Consider the following 23,012-nt stretch of genomic DNA (forward strand, 5'->3'; position numbering starts at 1 on the left):
TGCCAGCCTCCAGGAGACTGCAGCTCTGTGTGCATTGAGAAGGGATCTGTGTCCTGTAAGGTTACCAGCTGTGAGCAGCTGGACATGGTGCTGGGTGACCATAGCACACTGTGTGTCCCAGCCTCATGCCAGACCTCCCACTCCTCAGCCAGCTACACTTGGGAGCTGCCTCTCTAAAATATTTTAGGCACATTTTTCTGGGCAGGATGAGTTACTGGGCAGCATTTTGCACCAAGTTCTGACAGCGTTTCTCTTCTGGCACTCCTTGCTGAAAAGTCCACTTCCAGTAGCTTGTGGAACCACAGATTTATTGATTTGAACACAGGAAGAGATTAGTAAAAACAGCAGTCTGAGACCAACCTACCTGAGCAAACCACAGCTCAGCATTTTCCAGGGAGCCTGCAGCAGGCTGCAGGGAGCCTGTCCCTGTCCTGGCTAGTGATGGGGCCCTGGCCCTGCCTGGGAAGGTTACTGGGGGGGTGCTGAGCATGGCCACACTGTCAGGGAGCCCTGGCCCAGCCCTTCACTCGCTCCTCTGCGATGCTCTACCTGCTGCACCGCTCCACGCCACAGCCGCACGCTGGCAGGGCGAGGCTGTGCCCCCGGGCTGTGAGCAGGAGCCATGTGTTGCTTCAGTCCCAGCCCCAGGGGCTGGGGGCGGCTCACCCAGCCCCCCTGGCCGGTGCTGAGCTCTGGAGGGGGCGTTGCTGTGGGCTGGGGGCAGCTACGGCAGCAGGGCTGCGAGTCCGGGCTGTCCGTGCCCCTACGGGCCGTGGGGAGTGGGCAGGGTGTGACCCCTGCCCCTGCTGAGGATGCGGCACAGCACCTCCCTGGCACAGTCCGCGGTGAGCCGGGAGGGCACGGGGGCTGCCGTGATCCCCGTGGGCTGCCACCATCCCTGGGGACTGCCACCATCCCTGGGGACTACCACTATCCCTGGGGACTGGGGCAGCCCTGCGTCCCTGTCCACAGCACGCCGGGATGCGACCCAACAGGGCGATGGCTCCTGACACTGCGTGGTGACCCCCCGGAGGGGTCTGGCAGGGACCAGCCCTGCTTGGGCAGGCAGATGGGTCGAAGCCCACCTCCCCACACCCCATCACCCCAACTTCTGCTTGGCTGCCCCCGGGGCTGTGCCGGGGAAGGGGGGGGCCGGCTGCCCACGCCGGTGGCCGTGCGGCCGGGGCGGCAGGCCGGCCACAGCCCTCATTCCTCCGCTGCTGGGTACCGCTTTGTTGCTAGCTGGTGACATCACCCGAGAGCCCACCCCCTGCCTCTTATCCGTCTCTGTGTCTCGCTCATTTATTCACAGGCAGCGCTGGCAGGATCAGGGGCTGTGGCGAGCGCCAGGGCAGGCGGCAGCAGCATGTGTGCGGTGTTTGGGGCTCAGGGTGCGAGAACCACGTAAGGTGCCCACCGGAGCCTCCCTCCTCACCCGCCTCCGCAGCCCTCGGCAGAAACTTCACGGCTCCCCCACGCACGGTCCGGGCTTCTCCGGAGGGGCTTGGCACCGACAGCCGCATGCATGACACTCCGAAAAGGAGAGAAAATGACCATAAGTATCCAGGAGCACATGGCTATTGACGTCTGCCCCGGCCCCATCAAACCCATCAAGCAGATCTCCGACTACTTCCCCCGCTTCCCCCGCGGGCTCCCCGCCGCCGTCGGCCGCAGCAGTGCCCTGCGCCCCGCGGTCAGCCAGCCCTCCGTGAGCCCCGCCGAGGGACCCCGCGAAGATGACGAGGACGTGGACCAGCTTTTTGGAGCGTATGGCACGACGCCCGCCGAGCAGCCGGCCAAGAGCCAAGCGCCCGAGGAGGTGGTGGACCCCGAGGGCTACGAGTCCGACGACTGCAGTAAGTTCCTAAGTTTCCATGGGAGTTTGCTGGGTGCTGAGGGCAAGGGTGGGTCTTAGGGCTGGTTCCCCACCTTGGTGCCTGAGTCGCGTGCCCTTCCCGGCTGCCAGCCATGCTGCCCATCCCTGGCATCACACTGCAGCAGTGAGAAGTCCCCAGCTTTAGCTGGGAAGGCTGTTACGGCACTGTTTCGGGGTGGAAGGGGGCCCTGGGAGTGTCCCTGCTGCAGCCAGGCTGGCCGCTGAACCCAAACTAGGGAAGTCTCCCAAGAGCCACCAGTTGCTGTGCTTTGCTGTTGTGGTTGGTGCACTTCTCTGCCTCGTCCCTGCTCGGCTCCGTGCCTCTGAAGGCTGCCAGCGGGGCTCAGACCCTTCGGTTAATCCACCTCGGTGGTGCAGGCTGCTCCAGCCACCCTGCTGATGAGCTGGCGATACGCTCCAGCATCGCCCGGCTCCACATCGGGGAGATTTGTTTGGAATGACATCCACCCTGGAGATCTCTGCCCTCTCCTTCGGCAAACTCTGACATGTCATTCCTCCATTCCTCCAGCTGCAGGCAGAGCCCTGCAGGAGACCAGCGGGGGCTTTGGAACAGAAGGCTTTGGTTCTGGTAGATGCAGGTGCTTGCAGCAAGGGTTAACCCCTCCCCACCCAAAACGTCCTTCCCACCCGGCGCGGTGGAGCTTGCAGGCTGCAAGGCAGCTGCTGCCTGGCTCTGCCAGCCGCGGTGACTGGGATAATACGATTTCCCTTGGAGTCGGATAAAACCCAAGGGCTCGATTCAGCCCAACCTTCAGGGGCCAGATCCTGCGAGGGGCTGAGCACAAAGTTTGAAGCCGGGAGGTGCCGAGGAAGGGAGCGGGTGCTGCTGAGCAGTGCTGCGTGCTCGTCCTGGGGGAAGGAGAGGCTGAGCTGTTTACGGCCCAGCACCGGGCAGGCGGTGGCTTTTTCCTGTGCAGAATGTCACAGCCCTGCCTCGGCCTCGCTGCCGGGCTCTGGGCTGGCCTGGGCTGCTGTCATCTGTGCCAGACCCCGCAGCGTGACCCCAAGGAGGGCTGTGCTGCTGCAGGGTGGCACAGCCATCCCTGTGCCCCCCTCTGCCCGCTGACCACCAGCTACAGCCCCAGGAGAGGCTGGGAATTGTGTGCCAGCCCCAGACTGATGCTCCCTTTCTCCCCATGCCGGTGTCAGGGTCATGCTCTCTGGAGAGGCGAGAGCCTCGGCGCTCCCGGGGAGAGAGAACATCTCTGCTAAGCCGCGTTTGTCCGAGCCGGGCAGTTAACGGTGACTTTAACCGGATTTGGGTGTTATTTGCTGCTCTAATTATTAGATCGTCTTTGCTCACTGTGGCAGTAGAAATGGGAGCAACCGGGCTGCAGGGCCAGGGGTGTGTGTGGGAGCCGAAGCACTCGGGGCCCCAGAGCGTGGTGTTTTCTCCAGGTGACTCGCATGGAAATAGCCCAGGGTGCTTGCTGCATTCTGCATTTTTCCGCCGGCAGTGCTGGCTGGAAGAGGCTCGGCTTCGTGCCGGGGGCGGGCGGGTGTTTCTCTCACCCCGGCTGGTGTTAGGAAGAGTGTTTGTTGCAGCGTAACAGGTGTCAGGCAAACTGCTGAGGCTCTTTTGCCAGATGTGGTGGGTTTTCGGCTGGTGGAAGCACATCAGTGCCAGGAGCAGAGTGGGGAGGTGGGACTGCTGGTGTCACGTCTCTGGGGACAGCACAGGGTGGTCCCAGCCACCCTCAGGACACTGGTTGGCATAAATGTGCAGGATGAGACTGTCACTCCCCCATGTTTAGCAACCAAGTTGTAAAGCCAGACAAGAGCTCCTTGTCCCAATTTCCCAGCTGGGGAGCTGGGAGGGGATTCGTGCAGCCTGACTCGAGCCATCAGCTACGCTGGGGAGTGTTGTTCAGCTCCCCCACATCCCTGGAGGGTGATTCAGGGCTGCTGCATTAGTCACCTGCACTAAATTTCCCCTGGAGAACCTGTGTCTGCCTGTACATCAGGGCAGCACTGGGGTTTAGGTGGTGCCAGTCCCCTTGGGTGTCACACAGGGTTCAGGGAGGTGACTGAGGTCTCAGGGGGTGGTGGTGTCAGATCTAGGTGCAGCACTCACAAATCAGGGTGTTGCTGGGCAGTGGCACATCTTGCCTCACTCCCCACAGATACTCCCAGCTCAGCCCCAGAGAGGTGCAGGGAGAGGGATTTTGCCATGGCAGGGGCCATCTGGAGGAGGAGGAGAGCTCCTTCCCAATTGTCCCACCTGCCTGCGGGTTTCCCTCCTCCAACACCAAGCGATGTTGCTGCTGGCTGGGGGAATGGGAGGAGGAGAGCTGCCCCTGCCTGGAGAAATGCAGCATTTGTCTGGGTTTCCCCAGGCTCGTTCCTGCCTGGAGTTGCTGCTCTGGGCTGGTTTCTGGGTTTGCAGCAGCAGCAGCCTGTTAGGTGCCACGGATGGGTTGCTCTGTCACTGCTGCCGTGCAGGGCGGCATCGGCAGGGGCTGGACCGGAGCTGCCATCCCTGCAAAACCTTCAGCACCCAGCAGGACTGTGGGGAGAGAGTAGGGTAGGTTCTGCCTGGCCCTGCTGCGGCTCACCTGGGCTGGTACCCTGCACCCCATTCCTTAATCCTTTGCTGAGTTGTGCTCCAGGTGCCATCAGCAATTCTTGGAGTGCCTACGGAGCCAGTGGGAGCTGCCTTCTTCTGGATGGGGCAACCCCAGAGCAGCACAGCCCTGGGAGAAGCATCAGCGTCAGCTCCCATCCAAGCAGGGTGGCCTGACCCAGGGGTTTGGCATCTGCAGGGAGCAGGGACATGTTGGGGGGCAGATGCGTGTGCGTGCATGGTGTTGGTGCTTTGGAAAATTACGAATCCCCAGGCTGCAAGAGGCAGGTAGGATTGCTCCAGAGATGGGCAGGGACCCGGCTGAGGCAGGAGGACAGATGGTACTAGTTCATGGGAGGCTGATGCAGAGGCTCAGGCTGATGGCTCTGGGACACCTTTCAACCAGCCTGTTGAATGCAGTGAGTGGCAGGGAGCAGGCAGGGCCAGGGAACAAACACAGCAGATAATGAGTGGAGACATCTGGGCTGGCTCTGGGACTACTGAGAACTGCATGGAGCCAGCTCTTCCCGTCAGACCTGCCAACAGTGCTGCTTGAGGATTTGCAGGGTTGTGGTGGGCACCTGCTGCCATCCCAGGACCCATGGGAGACCCTGGGAGAAGGACTCATCACTACCCTATGCCTCCTCCATCCTCCATCTGCAGGGATGCTCTGGGACCAGAGCTCAGGCTGTACAGGACTCTCTTCCTGCAGGGGGTTTGTCCCCAGTGGAGCTGCTGAGGAGGTGGAATGAGACAGGAGAGGTGGGAAGTGTGTATTTGGTGAGAAAGGTGATTTGGCACTGTTGGACCAGAATTAGCATCTGCTGTGAGCTGAGAGGACCAGCCAGGATTTGGGGCTAGGAAGGGGGGGATTTACTCCTGCTGCCTCGGGACACTTGGCTGTCACCTCATCTTTGGTTCCCCTGGCTGGTGCCCGGTGACAGCAGCAGTCCTGGCCCCTGGGGTCCCCAGCCACCAGAGATGCTTCCCACCCATTCGGGCAGCACACTGCCAGGGAAACTTGGTTTGCAAGGAAAATAAGCAAATGCCAGCTAGATGGCAATGTGCCACCTGCGAGGAGCTGGCTCTTGCCTCCCATCTTCCCCGATTTCACCCAAATTGCTGCCCCTTCACTGCCCACACTTCCCCCTCCACAGCACCAGTGGGAATTTCTACCTGATGGGTTTTTAAAGGTCTCTCAAATCCCTGCACGAGCAGCACAGAGGTGGAGACGCCGTCCCTGTGAGGGAGCACTGCTGGGGCTTCTGTCACAGGGGACAGCGCTGGAGGGAGCAGCCATCCTCCTGTAACAGGCAAGCAAATTTCCAGCCCTTGCAGAAATGCCCCGTTCCCCTGAGCTGCTGTTTGGCTTTGGAAAGAGGCTGTGGTCACACTGGAATTTTCTCCCTCCTCCGTATGCGTTTGGCTCTGGATTTTCCAATGGGAACACAGCCTGAGGGCAGGGAGCTGCAGTGGGAGCTGGAAGAGCTGCCCCACACTGTTCCTGCCAGCGCTCCAGGGCTGTTCATATATGCACAAACCCAGCCAGTTCCATGGCATGCCCAGTTGTTACTCACGGAGGAGCAGGCTCGTGAGCAGGCTCCGGAGCTGCAGCAGCATGGAAACGACTTCTCCAAAGTACAGCTGAGAGGCCAGTCCTGGTGGCGGCGGCTCGTGACGCCTGCTGAGAGCAGCGCCACGCAAGTTATTTAGGAAGACTCTTATTTTGAGCAAAGAAGATAATTAGGCAGGCAAAGCCGTCATGGAGATATTAATTACTGGCTGCTCAAAGACGTAAAGAGGAACGTCTTAAGGGGTGCAGGGTTTGCAAGTCACCTGGCAGTGCTTTTGGCCAGACAGGGGGAGGGAGAGGAGACGGCGAGGGGAAATGTGCACTGGAACGGGGAGGATATTTACTTCTGAAACGCGGCTCCTTAGCATATGCTGCCACTGCTATTTATAAGCTTTGAATCGTCTTTTCAATCCAGAGAAGGCCAAAAGAAGTAATTTTTTTTTACTCAGGAAACTAAACAAACCACCGCTGATTTCGGCAGAGCCTGGAGCGTGGCTTTGCCCACCAGACCACAACCCGAGCTGCCAGTGCCAAAGGAACGTGTGTGGGTACTGGGCAGTGTGGAACCAAGGTCTGAGGGCATCAGGGAACTTCTAGTCTTCCCAAGGGAGACATGGGGTGTTAACTGGGATGACTCTGGATTAGCTCCTGTCTGGTTTCCTGCGGGATAGGTGGGTATAGGGAAGGTGCTGGTGTGGGGCGAGCTCTCACGCTTTCCCGCTGGCCACCCCTTCAGTGGTTCAGGTGGAGGCTGCACACTGTGTGTTCCTGATCCCCCAACGAGCCTTCAGCCCCCAGAGATGCCTGTTCCCAAGGAGTGACCATGGGCAGGGACACCCTGAAGTGCTGAAGAGGAACACAGGGCAGCTGGTGAGGCTGGCACATGAGGGTGAGCAGGGTCTGTGTGGGCATCCCTCCTGCAGCAGCGATGGAAGCAGCATATGGGCCGTGGCCTCTGGCACCTCCACTAATGAAGGAGCCACACGGCTGCTGGTTAATGAGGGGCCCTCCTGCTGCCTCCTCCCCAGCCTGCCCAGCCCTTCACCTTCCGTGGTTCCAGGGTGCAGGAGGAGACACAGTGCCCGGCTGGAAAAGGGAACTGACACCCCTTACTCCACCATGCTGGAGCTCAAGGGGGTTCCCAGATCTTTCATCTTTGTATTTAACAGTGAAGGCAATTTTGGGGGGTTGTTAATTGCAAGACTGTATTTCATTAAAGGAAGAGAGAGGGAGAGATTTTGAAGGCCATCTCTAAATTGAAATTGCTGAAAGTCTAATTGCTGCTGACATCAGGGACCATTTAGTGCTGTAAAACATAATTGCATCTCTGAACTGTTCTGAGCAGATAAGTGTTCCTCTGAACACTCCTCCTGGAGAAGACAGAAGAGCTGATGAGCATCCATCAACCAACCTCGCGAGGAAGCAGCTCCCTGCTCCAGAGCTTACCAGGGGCTGGTGCTGTGTCTCCAAAATGAAGAAATATTAATTTCTGTAGATTTTAAGTGAGAAACCCACGGTCAGGCAGGGAGCAGTTGCAAGAAAGGAAAGTTGTGCTTTGTTCTCATTCCTGATCCTATTGAATTCAGCCACATCTGTAGATCTCCCGAGGAAGGAAAGTCTCCTGCCTGTGTGCTGGGTCTGGTCCCTGCTGGGTTTTTCTGTAGGAGTGAGGATGTCCTGCCTTGCCTGCAGCAGCAGACCACAGTTCTATGATGCAGCCAGTTGGCACCACGTGGTCCAGGACTCACAGGAATGTCTGAGTCCCAACATGCTGTGCTGCCCCCGGGGCATGTCCCAAAACCTCCCACAGGATGCATTTTCATGGAATAGCCCCTGGCAGAACTTTCAGAAGTGTCCCATTTTCACCTGCTTTCACCACCTTCCCTGGCTGATGCTGAATCCCGTGGCTGGAGGATCATGCCAGAGGTCAGTGCTGCCATCAGACCTGGGGGTTTGCAGCCTGCAGCTCCTCAGCTGAGCACCTTGTGGGATCCATCCCTGCCTCTACCAAGGCACGTGAGTCACAAGCAGCATCCCAAGCAGGTCTCTGCATGGACCAGGAATGCTGTGGATGCTGGATGAGCTCAGCCTCAGCTGCAGGAGGCTGCAGGATCTGATGGTGCTGTTTTCCAGGGATAGCCCTGGAGGGTTTTAGGGGCTCAGGGAGTCAATCCTCAAGCTGCCCCAGCACTGTCTGCCTGCACTGCCCCATCGTGAGCCTCTGGGCCAGGTCAAGGCACTGTCATTCTCAAGGAGGCAGGAGCACACAGAGCCACCCACCAAAATGCTCTTCAGCAGTCCTGCTTGGAAATGGCAGGAGATAATTTCTGTTCCTCCTGAGGAGTCATTTACCAACATTTTACAGGGGGCTGTAAGTGCACAGAATTACTTACTGCCTTTCAGGACCTTTAAAATTATCTCTATTGCAGGGGAAAATTAAAGCAATGGAAGAATAGGGACCTATCTTTTATAGTGCATTAAAAAATACCCAGTCTGAAGGTTACTGAACCTATGCTTTCTGTAAGGGAGAGCTAATCCAGACAATCCCCAGCAGTCTTTTTACTGCTCCACTCTGATCTCCCTGGCACAAAATCCATGAGCAGATTATCTTGGGAGCAGCAATGCTGATAAGCAGAGGGACTTAAGGCTTTTGGACTTCTTTTTAATTAGTTCTATAGTGGGGTTTTTTGTGTGCACACCTCAATTTCTCTTAGTGTGGAGCTCTGCTGTGAAAGCTTCCCTGACTTGGGAAGGTAAGGAGCGCACTCCGTCATCGCTTCACACCTCCACGGGCTTTGCTGAAGCTCCCAGGTCTGTTCTGCAAGTCTCAGGGTCTCTTCCATGTCCTGACCGTCCCTTGGGCTGAGAAACTCTTCTCCTTGGAGCATCCCAGGCTGCAGAGGGGGCGGATCCCGGCGTGGACCAGGCGAGGGCAACGGCGCCTGCAAAGACAGGGGGGCTGGGGAAGGGAGCGGAGCAGGGATTTATCACCGCGTTTTGCCTTTCATCCCGCAGGTATAAATAGAAGCTCCTCCAGCCTCCCCCGTCACCCTGGGCGCTGATGGGAAATGTCAGCAATAAACAATTTCTGCCGACTCCTCCGGCCAGGGCGGTGCTGCTGCTGCGGCCGTGCCGGGACACCGCGCTGCCCGTGGGCTCCGGCTGAGCCTGTGGGCACATCTGCTGGTTCTGCTGCCCTCTGGTAGTTTTGTGGCCCACTGAATTAATCCAAACGCCCAGAGGTCAGTGGGAGAGGAGGCCGCGTTCCCGCGCAAGTCAGATTTATTTTTCTTTTTAGAGCCCGTGTTAAACGCCAGGCCCTGGCCGGCGTCTTCCCATCAATCTCTCCCAATTCTTGGAGAGGAGAGAGGGTCAGAACCTCCTAATGAGTTCAGCTTTCCTAATGGTTATTTTATCATTGGAGCAGAATAGTTGTAATAATAATGATACATCCTGCCTGCTGTCTGGAGAGCACCAAGCTGCCTTTGTAGTGCCTGACAAAGACATTTATTTATATTTTTTATTTGCAGCCTGTGTGATTAGAGGGGAGTGTTTAGAATAGCCCAGTCGAGTTAAATAATCCTGGTAACAGCGCTTTGAGTCTAGTTGCTGCCCTTTTCTTTTTTGGGTACTTGCTCCCTTAATTAAGAGCACAATCAAGTTGCATCTCTCGTGGGAGGGGGAAAGCAATCAAAAGAAGGGGATTCAGCTGCATTGCCAAGGTTTTGGGCCCAATCCTGCCAGCTGGGGAGGCAGAACTCCCACAGCCAGGGCTGGATGTGCTGCCAGAGGTTTGCAGGAGGGGTGGGAGCGGTGGCTGGTGCTGGTGTGGTGGTGTTGGCTTGCCTGGCCGCTGGCTCAGCGTGCTGCCCGCTCCAGGAGTGCAGGGTTGTGGTCCCGTGGGAGTTTACAGGGAGCTGCTGTGGGGTGCAGGGGTGGCTCCCACCCCTGGTGCAGCTGGAGGTCTCCTGCCACCTCCTCAGCCCCTGAGCAGCTCGAGCACCAGCCTTTGTCTCTGCCTTCACTGCTGTGCTGGATCCATTGCCTGGATGTGCCTCCCCTGGAGGTAACAGAGTTTGCGGGGCTGTGGCTGTGTCCTGGATGTGTCCAGTGTGTCCTGGGCATCCTCTAGGTCCTGGCTCTGGTGGCAGCACTACCCTTGGCTCCACAGCAGCACCTTGGCTGTCAAACTCCGAGTTTACCTGACCCCTTTTGTCATCTCCATGCAGCCGCGTTTTTAAGCAATTAGCTCACGTTCTGCTGGTGTTTCCACATCCCTCTGCTAAAGGCAGATCTTTCCTTGGTTATCAAGATCACCACCAACAAGAAAAAAAAAACCTGTGTAGAGGAAAACCCCTTCAGAACTGGGGCTGGAGCCTGGCAGGGCTGGGGGAACCGTGCACCCCTATCCATGCCCTCCCAGCTCCTGGCAGCTCCAAGAGGAATGGGAACTGCTCAAGGTTTGCTTATGGACTGCCAGCACTGGGAGCAGGACCTGAGTCCTCACCTGCAAAACAAGCACCTGCTGCTTGTTATAGTGATTTTAGGCTTTGCCTGTCTTGCAGGAGCGGGGCCCCCCTGCTGCCCTCGCCCCTGGGGCAGGCTGGGGCTTTGTCAGTATTTCCTGGCCAAAGTCTGTTTTCGTGCCAGGCTTTTAATTTGTTTTATAAATTGCCAAATCCAGCAGGCTGAGCCGCGGGCCCCCTCCTGTGATAAAAATAAAATAACAGCTTGAACCCGGGAGGGCCGAGCGGTGGGGCTGGCAGGAAGCGCTGATTAAAGGGCAGGTGGAAATGATGAGACTCCGAAACCGGAGGCTTCATCTTCCGCTCTTGAGTGAAAAATGCAGATTTCGTGAAGTTTTGCTGACTTGGCTTTCACCCTTGTGCTGTGGAGCCTCACACTTCACCCACTGCCATCCGTGAGCTCCCTGTCTCTAAGCGCAGGCAGGGACATCCGGGGACTGCTGCGCCTTCCTCCCTGTGGGATGAGGAGCGGTTTTGGGTGGGAATTGCTCTGGAAATGCCCATTTGGGCTTAACCCAGAGATGACTCAGAATTTGCAGCAGGTTTGGCCTCACCCTGTATGGCTTCCATCTTCCCCTGGCAGGTAAACCCCCACTGATTTGTGACTTACCCAGACCAGCAGCTAATGTGCCATGAAATTGCTCCAGAGCGAGGGGGGTACATTATTCTGGCAGAAAATCTCTTTGGGTGTTTATTCTGTTTTGAACTCAAGATATTTGCTCTGGAGCAATGATTTTTCTTTTGCTAGCAGGCAAATCTGTAGCTCATTTGCCTTTGGGCTGGGAGATCACTGTGAAATTGCAGCAGGAACGTTTCGGTCCCCTGAATATCTGCCTCCTCCGTGGGTGCCTTGCTGCTGTCAATGCTGGGAGGGGGAAAAAAGGACCTTATTTCCTGCCATAAAGTTTGTCCAACTTTCACCCCCCCACATCTGGCAACAAACCCTGCTTTGATATTAAGCAAAACTGTTCTGGTTTTTATTTTGGATTTTTTTTTCATGCTCTGAATGCGGCGGGAAGGTGCAGTTACCTTGGAAACAGTGGTGGGATGCTGTTTGGTGGCAGGGCAGCGCTCAGGCAGACCCCTTTTGGGAAGGTGGGCATGGAAAAGTGGGGGTTGCTGGGTCCAGAGCCACCCTGGAAGTTCAAGGCTGGTGGCAGGTGAAGCTGAGCCAGCGAAGATGCTGCTCCATGTCCAGGCTTTGGCGTGCAAATAAGGTCTGGGAGCCTTGGAGAAGGTTAAGCCATGTTTTTGGAGAGCTCGTCTTTTTAAAGCTTTTTCTCTGCTTTGGATTAGCACGACTTGCTCAGATCATTCAAGGGGAAAGAATTTCTTAAATCAAATGTACTTTTGCTGCTGAGGCTCTCCTGGTTTTGTTCCGGTCTCCTGCCCTGTCCCTGTGTCCCATCCCAGGAGATGCCCCGTGCTGCCGTTCCTGGGTTGTGGATGTAACGGAACACTGCTCCGGTTAAAAGCTGTTGGTGTTTTTCATTTTAACCATAAAAGTGTTTCCATCCCTCCCTGGGTTTAATTTACAGTTTGCAGCCAGATTGGAGCTGAGAAGGGATCCCATTGGTGGCTCATTTGTTTGAAGCTGTCAGTGTACAAATACATGTTCTGGGAATGCCAGCGGCGCTGGAGCAGGGGGGATGTGCCAACAGTGGGTCTCTTCTGTGTCCCAACCATGCCTGGATCTTCCCAGAGAAGAGCTTTCAGCTCCTGAGGGACAGGAAGCTGCTGCCTGCAATGGGGCTGCTGTGGGATTGGGGGGTGACCCACGTGAAAGCCCCCAGAGGCAAAGCTGGGCGAGCTGCATCCATTGATCCCACTCAGTCCTCTCCCAGGACTGTGCCAGCCCCACCAACCAACATGGGGATGGCCACCAGCTGGAAACAAGGGCTCACATGAGGATGCTTATGTTTTATAATGTTTGCAGCCATTTCTGTAGCATCTTCATGCACTCCTTTTGCGCTCAGAGGGAGAAAAGGCAGCGTTGGCTGGGCCACACAGGCTAACAGAATCTTCTCTCCTTCGCAGCCACGCTGGGGACGCTGGATTTCAGCTTGCTCTACGATCAAGAGAACAACGCTCTCCACTGCACCATCAATAAAGCCAAGGTATGGCTCAGGGCGTGGGAACAGGGAGGACTGACTTTGCCTGGAGGTGGGAAACTTTGTCCTGCCTTATGGGGCCACCCAGGTGCTGCAGCTGTGCCAAAAGTGCCAAAAGCTGCAAATGTGGCGGTGTCTGTGAAGCAGCTATTCCTTTGCCAGCTCCACTTCTATCCCAACACCCAGTGCCTCTGCCCTCTCCTTCCACTCCAGCCCTGCCTTTCAGGGCGTTTCCAGCAGTACAGAGACGGCTGCTCTTCCCCTTTGACGAGATCGTTGCAGCTATTGATGCTTTTTAGAGCAGCCCCTCCCGATGTTGTTATTTACTTGACGGCTGTGACCGGCTGTCAGTTTATAAATGGCTCTTTTAAATGCTGCTAATCACGGCCACAAAGTGCTGTGCCTCAGCGCCTTTGCCGTCTGCCTGATTGAAGCAATTAGGGGCTTTTTGCACATTTTGGAGCAGAAAGAGATAACTGAGGTCCTGATTCTGCCTCCAGGCCCGTGGGTGCTGCTGGGTTCCTCTCTGCTTCACCCAGCATGAGGACCAGAGCAGTGAGGGTACCAGGTCACCATGGCAGTGGTGAGCTGGGAGGAGAAGACCTAAATCCCTGCAGATCTTGGGAAGGTGTGGAGGGTTTTTACAGCAGTCAGGAGAACGGGCTGTGACCTGAGCCCCAGATGATCAGGCCATGCTATTTGCCTTCATAGGATGCATGTTTGCAGCCCCCACCCTGGCACCTGCTGTGCTGGGCACTGAGAATGCACGTCCCCACCCAGGGTTCTCCAAGACTCCAGCACCAAAGCTTGGCTTTGGGGATGAGCACAGAAACATCTGCCCTGGCAGCTCTAGAGCTGCTCCTGGCTGGGGGCAAGTGCAGCACCCACAGCTCCTGGGCAGGACTGCCAGGGCAGGGCTGGGGCAGACGGTGGGGTTTGTTTCCCTCCCTGTTGCCTGTGAATTCTCCAGCAGCCTCTGGGTCAGGCTTCCCTTGGCGCACTCGGGAGCGGTGCCAAGGAGGAGATTTCTAATTGTGTTTGGAGTGGGAGGAAGGAGACCTGTGAGTGGCAAGTGATAGATTTCACATCAGCGAGAGCAAGGGCAGGGCTGGCAAAGGAGAGCCCTGCCGTGCCCACCTGGCTCTGTCAGGAATAGTGGTGGCTGATTCCACCCCACAGGACTGGGGGTACCCCTGCACCTCCCCTGGCCACGGGGTGGGCAGAGCCCTCCTCGCCACCCTGACATTCAAGCACTCGAGTCCTGTTCATTTCCATTCTGCTCTCATTCTCCCATTTTTCTCTTTTATTTACATTGCCATCTGCTCGCTCTCATTTCATCTCTCGCCTGGGGAAAGCTGCCAAAACTTGACTACAGAAAGGTAAGGGCCAGGCCCCGGCTGCCGTCGGTGGGAGCCGGCGCCGGCTGTGTAGATGTTACAAGTAGTGCTGTAGAGGAGGAGATGGGCGAGTGCCAGGGCTGCACACACGAGCCCCAGCAGTGCTGGGACGTGCACTGCCCTTGCACCTGGGCTGGGTGTCCTGGGTACCTGTCTCGGCCCTCTGGGGAAGGTGCCCTCAGGATATATCCAACTCCTGCAGCTCCTGGAGCCTCAGCTGCTGCCAGCAGCCCTTAAAACCTGGACTATTTCAGCCATGTGAGACATGTTTTTCTTTCTCTCCGATAACCCCAAACAACCCCTCTCTCTCCCTTTATATCTCTTTGCTTCTCTCCATTTATTTTAGTCTCCAGCACTTTTCTGTCTGCTGATGTCCCTCACGAGTCCCGTTATCGGTTCCTGGGGAGCAGGGAGAGGGGAGCAGGCTCTTGGAGGCACCGGCAGCAGGTTCAATCCAACCTGTTGTGCTCCACCACCAATTTCCTGCTCTGCAACCATCAGCTGCTGTACTTTGCACGAGGCTGGGATAGTCACTCCATGTGGGAATTTACCCTGGTGCTGTGCCTGGGGACATCTGAGATGTTTCTTGGTGTAGGTTCACAGCAGGATCTGTGAGATGCTGGCAGTTTCCAGGCAGCCTCTGTGCCACCCTCTGGACCCTGTGGTGGCAGGGGCACAGGATCAGGTAGGATAAGGTGGGATCAGGTAGGATCAGGCAGTGTGGCCACCTCACACTAATGGCTCTCAGTGCTGGCAGTAGCCCTGCCATACTCTGCCTGTCACACTTCAGGCACGGCTGAACTCAGACACTTTGCAGCTCAGCTGGGATCAATAGGAGAATAAATCAGGGCATTATGGGGGCTCACTCCTGGACTGTGGGAACAGCCATGAGCCCAGCTGGCAGGAGGGCTCTCCCCACTCACCTCCTGCCCTGCGCAGACCCTGTGTACTCCCCTGGGGTTGTGCTGATCTGTACTGTCATGTGTGGGAAAGGGCTGGGATGCTCTGGGCATCACCTCTTCTTAGAAAATGGGGTGGAGAAGGGTTCAGTGAATGTGCAGGCACCCAGGCTGCTCAGTCCTACAAAGCCCAACCTGCTCCATGGAGCAAGAGGATAACCTGCTATAAGGGGATCACAGAATCATAGGACCTATGGGATCTGTAAAGGTGTGTGGCAGCACAGACACGATGGGCTGTGCTACCCTGTAGCTTCATTGGTCTCCTGCTTTCAGGAGGCAGATGCCCAGGATAAGCCTCAAGGGGGTGTATGGCAGTGGTGAAGGAGCTCCTGGCCCCAGGTGGGCCATGCCAGGCAGCTGCTGCCCGTGGGAGCATCCTTGGGCTGCTCTCCCTGCGCCGCTGGCCAGAAAACACCCGGGAGTTTCCACCCTGCCGAGCATTTGGAAGCTCCCTCCCTCCCAACAGAAACAAGTGCTGGAGGTCTCAGCAGTAATGCACTGAGCATTACTTATGGATTGAGTCATAAATATTTATCACTGCAGGGAAATTCCTGAAGCTGTGTGTCTCCTCTGGGCTGCTGGGGGGGGGGATGCACAGTTTGCCCCGTTTCGGGATGGGATGCCTTGGCCTGGGAGGTACCCAGGCTGGTTTTTGGGCAGCAGGGATCCTGCTCAGCGGGTAGGCAGCTCGTTGTGGGGTGAATGATGGAATGAATCCATCTCCTGTGATTGCTGCGTGCCTCCAGCGTGGCGTTAATCGGCAGCCCGATTAGCCCAACTTGTAATTAAATCCTATTGATTAGCTAAATGTCGCTGGCACGGAGAGCAGCTGGCAGAGGCTGGGATGCAGGGAGCTGGAGGTCTCCGTAGGATTGCAGCAGAGATTTTGGGGTTGGGCAGAGGAAGGGAAAAGATGAAACTCAGTCTCCTCTCCGTTGCCTGTGCCACGATGCACAGCACCATAAATCAGTCCCAGCAGCAGGATTGGCTGGAGCCAGGGAGGTGCCCTGGATGGATCCAGGGGGAAGCTCTGCTTCCATATATGAGCCTTGTTGCTCTTCTCTGCCTCTCAGCTCTCTCGGAGCAGCTTTAGGTTGGCAATCCCTCCACACAGGTACTGATCACCCTGTGGGTTGTCCCTGTGGGAGGGATGAGCTCCCACGGGAGCAGCTTTGCAGGGCAGAGCCCTGTTAAATTCAGCTGTGTGCTACACACGTATCAAGTGACATGGGAGGGAGGTAGACGTGACATTAGGAGCTATTTTCCAGGCTCCTGTCACTCCATCTTCCATAGCACATCTATTAAAAAAGCCTTTAATAGCCTCTTCAGAAGGTAATTTAATTGAGCTGAATTGATGGGTGAATTACAGAGCTGCCTGTCTTTCTCTATCCATTTTCATGGGAATCTGCTTGCTTGTTTCTGATTTCATTTGCTGTGCAGCACTGGGCAGGTGGGCACCTCTGACTGGGGAGGCTGGAGAGAGCCTGGGTCTCTCTGAGTGGACTGTGTAGGTGATCCCTTCTGGAGTCTGGGGACAATCCAGCCCATTCCTGCCCTGTCTGCCCATGGAGCCACAGCCAATACCACCATCTTCCTCCCAGTATCTGCTGGGGCAGGGACATCACCCACAGGCTGCAGTTAAAGCAGGGACATTTCACCTCCATTCGCTGCTGGTATTTTTATCCTTTTGGCTCTGCTTTAGAAGCAAAATCCTCTTTCCTGAGCACCATTTGGCCTCCCTTGCCCCAGGGCAGCTTGCCTGTCTCTGAAGCAGAGCCCTTGTCTCTGAAGCAGAAGCTTTGCTCCAAATCAGAGACATTCCCAAGGTCAGGAACATCCTGCACCTTTGGCCAGGTTATGCAGCTCGGGGAGGGGGGTGGAACAGGGCATCACAAGAAGCTGCTGTGGCTCTGTGGGTTAGGCTGGGTGAGTTCTTCCATACATGTGAAATATGGAAGCGATTTCCCTCATTGATTTGCCCAAATCCAGGCCTTAATGATTAGATTTCCACTGCACACAGCCATTCCAGCAGCAGTCCATACAAATGCTTTCCTGCCAGGTGGATCCCTGGCAGCTGCACAGACTCATTATCCAGACAGTGAGTACTCTCCTTATCACAGAAAGGGTGTGAAAAGTCTTTAGCTTCACCCAGCCTGATCTCCATGCCCAGTTAGGAGTCAGGGTTGGATGGATACTTCTGCAGAGAAACCCTCCTCTGATCCAGGCACAGAATTGCCTTCAGCCAGCCCAGCAATAACTCCTGCAGGGATCCCACAGCCAGGCTGGAAACAATCCAAGGACTTCCACGATGGAGCCATTCTCATTTCTGCTTAGGACTTGTGAAAATTAGGCTCCATTTTTCATGCTCCTGAGTTGCTTCCTTGCCCTGTGGAGTCTGTTTCCATGCAGTCTGTGCAGTTATGGCTTTGGGCTGGGTTTGTGCATCGCCCTTGGATAATTTTCAGGTTGTTTAGAAGAGGCACAGAGGCACAGCTTGTGTCCTCCCTCTTCCCAAAGCAGGATCAGCTCCAGAGCATTGCTATAACAGACGTGATCCACGTCATCCTTTAAGAGCTGTGAGGGTGTTGTGTAAAATCCATCAGGAATGGCTGCAGCGAGTATTTCCTTGTGTCTGTGCTCTGGTGCCCCCAGATTTCCTTGCAAACACCACAGCATTCAGCTGGCACCAGCCTCCCACTGGCCTGAAGCAGTTCTTCCTTCAGCTGTGCCTTAATAACACAGAGTAGGTAGGTGCTATCACACCCTCTGGGAGCGCTTAGAAGTAGCACCACAACAGCAGAGGTGTGTGTTTGCTCATAAGCAATTATTAAATGACAAAACCCTGTAATTTCAAACCTCAGAAGTCACTGTGCTGATTTGCTTAACCCCCAAATTAATTGTGATGAGGATGGCAGAGTCAGGCTGCTGGGAGAGCAGAGCAGTGCCTGGTGGCCAATGCCAAGTGCAGGTGAGGAGCTTCCCACTTCCCACAGCCCCTCCTTGGCTCCACAGATGGCGTTGGAATGCTGAGCATGTGTGGATTTGCTGCCCGGCCTGGATCCTGCAGCAGCCACGCTCCCCTCCATCCCCAATCCTGAGGAAATGCAATTACTCCCTGGACCAGCCATATCCCAGGGAAACAGGCATTGGTGGATGGGCTCAGTGAAGCCACCCTTCCTGCCCAGCATCCTGCTGTTATCCTGACTCCTGCTTTTTGCTGTTCCCTCTCCAGGGCCTGAAGCCGATGGACCATAATGGGTTGGCTGATCCATACGTCAAGTTGCACTTGCTTCCCGGAGCCAGTAAGGTGAGACACGTTTTCACTTCTCCTTCTCTTCCTGGGGCTGTGCCTTTTCCTTGGAAATTAGACCCAGGAGGTTCCCCAGGGAGAAGCTCCTCACCCAGGGGCTGCTGCAGCCAGGCCTCGAGCCTCCTGCCCATCTCTTGAGTAAAAAGTCCTTAGAGAGAGCAGGAGGTAAGAACTGGGGCTAAATCCATCCTCATGGAGTAGAAAATACCTTTCTGGGAAACCACTGCCTGGGAGTCAGGTGCCATCCCTGACTCCTCATCTTGGGAGCAGGGGATGCAAATGCTGCTCTCCAGGAGCCCCTGGGAAGCACTGAGTGAAGCAATCTGAAGCTATAAACAAACCAGACCCTTTTAATTTTTATTTTTTTTTTGTCCTGTTTCTTTTACATTTTAAACCCCTCAGATCATAATAAAACAGAGTATAAATCATAAGGGAAATATTTCCATCTCCTTAGGTTCAGCGCTTGCTGGAGAGAAGAGTAATTAAAGATATTGATGTGTAGTGAGAGCTTGGTGTAACTGATGGGGATGTGGAATTTAAATGCTAAACGTGTGTGTTATGAATATTAATTGCACTCCTATTCTACACAAAAGGAAAGACCTTTTTTGGGGAGGTATATTTACTTGTTACGGTTCAGTTGAATTAATTCATAATGTTCAGGGCGGTAGAGGGAGTTTTTAACCACATTTCGAGTTCCACTGGAATTAGGAGAGCCGGGAGCGCTTTCATCAGCGATATTATCTGTCATTTCCATGTTTTGCAAATGCATTGATTAGCATTTCTGCTGGAGGTGGTGGAGAGTGGAGAGGTAGGAGGGGAGCGCTGAGCTGAGGGTAGTGCAGGTGCTGCAGACTCCACAAGCCTGGAGCGGCCGTGGGGGGACCCTCTCCTTGCCCCCACATTCCAAACAGCACTGTCCGGATCTGCCCTGGGAGAGGAGAGCAGGTCTGGGGGGATCACGGGTGTGTCCTGGGCTGGATGTTCCTGTACAGGTGTTCCAGCAGCAGGACTGTCCCTGAGTTCCTCGGGTGTTCCCGTCCCAGTCTTGGGCTCTCAGCCACCTGTGGCAGAGCTGTGGGAAGCAGGGCTGGAATTCATTCCTCATGCAGAGCTGGAATTCATTCCCTGTTAAACCCTCCACGTGAGCTGGTTACTGACTACTGAGTCATTCCAGATGGGAGAAAAAGGCATTCCCAGAGCTCAGCTCCTCTGATCTAATTCATGTCCCTTGCCCAGGGCAGCGTTAGCTGCTGGGTGATGCCCATCATGTCACCCCTGTGGCTAAACCCACTTTCCCTGCTGACCCCCAGAGCCCCAGCCCCAGGATGTGTTACCCACAGGTCTGAGCAGGCAGTGGGTGCCCTGCTGTCCTTGTCACCCTTCAGCAGGCTTTAGAGTCCCTGTCTGATACGTATCCTGCTGCTTGGGCTGGAGCCTGGCATGGTGGCCACGATATCACCGAGAAATGAGGTAAAATAGATGTGAGATGGAACCTGGTACAATAAAGTGCCTCAATTGAAGCAACTTTACAAAGTCAGGAAAGATTTAAGGCAAGCAAGGTATTAAATCAAAGGTGACAGGAGGCCATAAATGAGAGCACCTGCCTGCAGTCCCCTTCAGTTTGCATCACTCTGTCGTTGGGCACGTGGGGATGGACTCAGCAAGGCTGGTGCCCGTGCACAGCCAGGCTGGCAGCTTCTCCTCCTGCAAACCAGCTCCTACCTAAGTGATAGAAAAGCCATTGGCATTGCAGGGCTTTAAATGCTGCTCCTAATTGAGACCCTGCCCCTGCATCCCACTCAGCTCATGGAGCATCCTGCCTTGCTCCAGGGGTATCCTCTTCCTAACCTGGTTGGGTGTTTTGCAGCTCCACAGCTCTGGACAGGGCATGGGTTGATTTCAGAGTCAGAAATGGCTTTGGAAATGCAAGTGAGAGCACAGCACAAACTCCAGAGGTGTTCTCCATCTCTGAGGGATCAAACCCAGAGCAAGCAGCTGCTTTGCACAACACACTGGGAGTGAGCCATCCCTCAGTAGTTCTGCTGCACTGGCAGCTCCAACTGGTGGCCACCTCCAGCTGATCTGGAAGGGGTTGTGTGGTTGGGATGCTTTTGGTTTGGGAAGGACATGACAACAAAGTGACCCCCCTCATGCTGCAAGAAGGAATTTCCTTCTTCACCCCCGGCTTTGCATCCCGCTCACATTCAGCTCAGGGCTGGTGAACCCCAGGTGGGGAATGTAGCAGCTTCCCATAAAGACCCACGAGATGAGGTGTTGATGTCCTGAGAGTTCCTTATGCCCAGCAGCAGCTGAGGCAGGGATTGAGCTGTCTGACACCTAATTAGAAGGAAAATTGCTGCTCTGCCAGGCTGTGCCAGGCTGGGGGCTGGTGAGGAAGCCCCATCTGCAGCCTCAGACCTTTGCTCCTGCTCTCCCCCTGCCCCAACAGAAACAGGGATCTCAGGGAATAAGAAGATTAATGTCCCCAGGGCTGGGGAGTGGGTGTGTGCCAGGATGCCCCACCAATGCCAGGAACACAAGCCCTGCTGTCCCTGTCCTCCCACTCTGCAGAGCTGCAGCGCTGGAAGGAGTTGCTGGTGCTGACAAAACGCGTATCAAGGAAGTTATTTTGAGTCAGGCAGGATTGGGAGCTGTGCTGGGAGTGGGAATGCAAACAAACAGCCAGAACAGCAAATTGGTATTTTTTAATGAACCTGAAAAGGCTTTTTTTCTTTCCCCTCTCTCTCGCTTTCTTCTACTGCATAAATGAAATCCGCGTCCCCGCTCCGTGCTCTGCCAAGGTTCCCATTTTGCTGGCTGTTTCCAGGATGTGGGATGTGGGGTTGGATTGCTTGGCAAATCAGCGAGTTGCTGTGTCTCTGCCCCTCTGGTTATTGCTGCAGTCAGGGTGGACTTGGGCTACCCCATGGAGGACTGGCCAGGTTACAGTGCTCGGGCAGAAGGGCACCAGCACCCATTGCCCCTTCATCTCCAAACTGGGCTTCCTTTTCTCCCCACTCCCCACCCAAATGACCTCCTGGGGCTGATTCCCACTGACCACAACCTCCTCTGCTCTTCCAGGCGAATAAGCTGAGAACCAAAACGCTGCGCAACACTTTGAACCCCACCTGGAACGAGACACTCACCTACTACGGCATCACCGACGAGGACATGATCCGCAAGACCCTGCGGTAGGGCCCGGGGGGTGAGGGGGTGCTGAGCCCAGTGCTGGGGGGACACAGCCCTGCCCCACAGGAGAGTCCTGGTGCTGCTCATGGCAGAGCCAAGCAGAGTTCTCACCCACCAAAGCCAAAGCCTGTGTGTGTGCTCTGCACAATCCGTCACCCCCTCGGTGACCGACGCGTGATTTACAGGCAGCTTGGGCTGGAATAACCAGTGAGGGGCATGTTCCTGCTTTGTCATTAACTTCATAACTCACTGGCTGGCTCCTGCCTGCAGAGGAGGTGGTGGGGTTTGGGTTTAACCTCTTTGTGCCCAGCTCTTACGGGCACATGTTAAGGCTTTGTGGTCTTGTCTTGCTGAGAAAATCTCCCCAGGGAAGTTCTAGGGCCCTTTCGAGGCTGAGCTTTTTGGAAGAAAGCTGGAGGCATCTGTGAATTATTGTCAAACTAAACAAAGAGTGTTTGTATTTATTCTGTGATTTATATTCTGTTGGTTTGGTTCAGTCTCTGTGCATTCAGCATCTCCCAGGGGCTTGGAGAGGTTGTGTGGGGCTGGAGGTGGGCAGGGGCGGGGTGGTGGGATGGGGTGAGGTTGGAAGTGATGCTCTGCAGGGAGCAGATGCCTGTGAATGCAAAGATTTTTATGTCTTGGCCTCTGTCCCGCCTGGGTGAGGGCAGGGAGTGACCCAGATCCTGAGGACAGATCCTGCTCAGGGGGGGTGCTGGGCATCCTCAGCTGCTCCATCACTGCGCTGATCTGGGACTGCGCTGCAGGATTTGCTGTAAGATCTGCTGTCAAACAAAGGAGGATTTTGCCTCCTGCTCCAAGGACTCAGGGCTTTGCCAGCTCCGTGGCTGGAATCCCACCCTCCTCATTTGCAGGTGCCCTGGGAGTTTGTGATTTTCCCCATGACAGGAGCACAAAGCTGCCTTATTAAAGGTCCTGCTCAGAGGTGAACCGGAGCAGAGCCCACCTGTTGTCTGCGATGTGCATAGAGATGGGAAATTCAGTGCCATGGATTATTATTTCACTTGGAAAACATTAGTCATGCTGGAAGTGCTGCAGGCTGATGGGGCTGGAAAGCCTCTGGTTTGTTATTATTATTGGTGGGTATTTTTTCACTCCAGGCTTTGAAGTTTTCAGCCTCCTCAAGCGTGGAAATCAGTTTGTAGGGAGACGCTCGGCTGAGTTGTTTGCTGGAAGGCAACGGGGAGCAGGAGGACTCGACCCCCACCTTTTCAGGGCCCTGGGAGCTGCTTCTCCCTGGGAAAGGGCTGTGATCCTGGAAGCAGCAGGGAGGTGTGAGGTATCCAGTGGCTGGGGGGATGTGCAGAAACATGTGCAGAGCTGGATTTGCCCTCTTCCCCATAGGAATCCAGTGTTAGCACATCCCATTCCTGCCTGCCAGCCTGGGTGCTGTGGAGCTTCACAGGGGGATTCCTGACTAGGTTGGTTAATGGCAAATTAACCCAAGGTAGCTCCAAAGGCTCCTT

General features: G+C 55.5%; 1 protein-coding gene across 1 annotated transcript in view; it reads left to right on the plus strand.

Annotated features, from left to right (window-relative positions):
• Positions 1-1,322: 1,322 nt before the first annotated feature.
• The window catches only part of DOC2B (double C2 domain beta), a 30,814-nt gene continuing 9,124 nt past the window's right edge, over positions 1,323-23,012 (plus strand). The window contains exons 1-4 of the mRNA XM_018076810.2: positions 1,323-1,856; positions 12,597-12,676; positions 18,259-18,333; positions 21,418-21,527. Coding sequence (XP_017932299.1) covers positions 1,526-1,856; positions 12,597-12,676; positions 18,259-18,333; positions 21,418-21,527 — 596 coding nt within the window. The 5' untranslated portion in view covers positions 1,323-1,525. The remainder of the gene's footprint in view (positions 1,857-12,596; positions 12,677-18,258; positions 18,334-21,417; positions 21,528-23,012) is intronic.

Source organism: Manacus vitellinus, unplaced genomic scaffold, assembly GCF_001715985.3.
Source record: "Manacus vitellinus isolate BGI_N305 unplaced genomic scaffold, ASM171598v3 scaffold_32_pilon, whole genome shotgun sequence".
Taxonomy (NCBI): domain Eukaryota; kingdom Metazoa; phylum Chordata; class Aves; order Passeriformes; family Pipridae; genus Manacus; species Manacus vitellinus.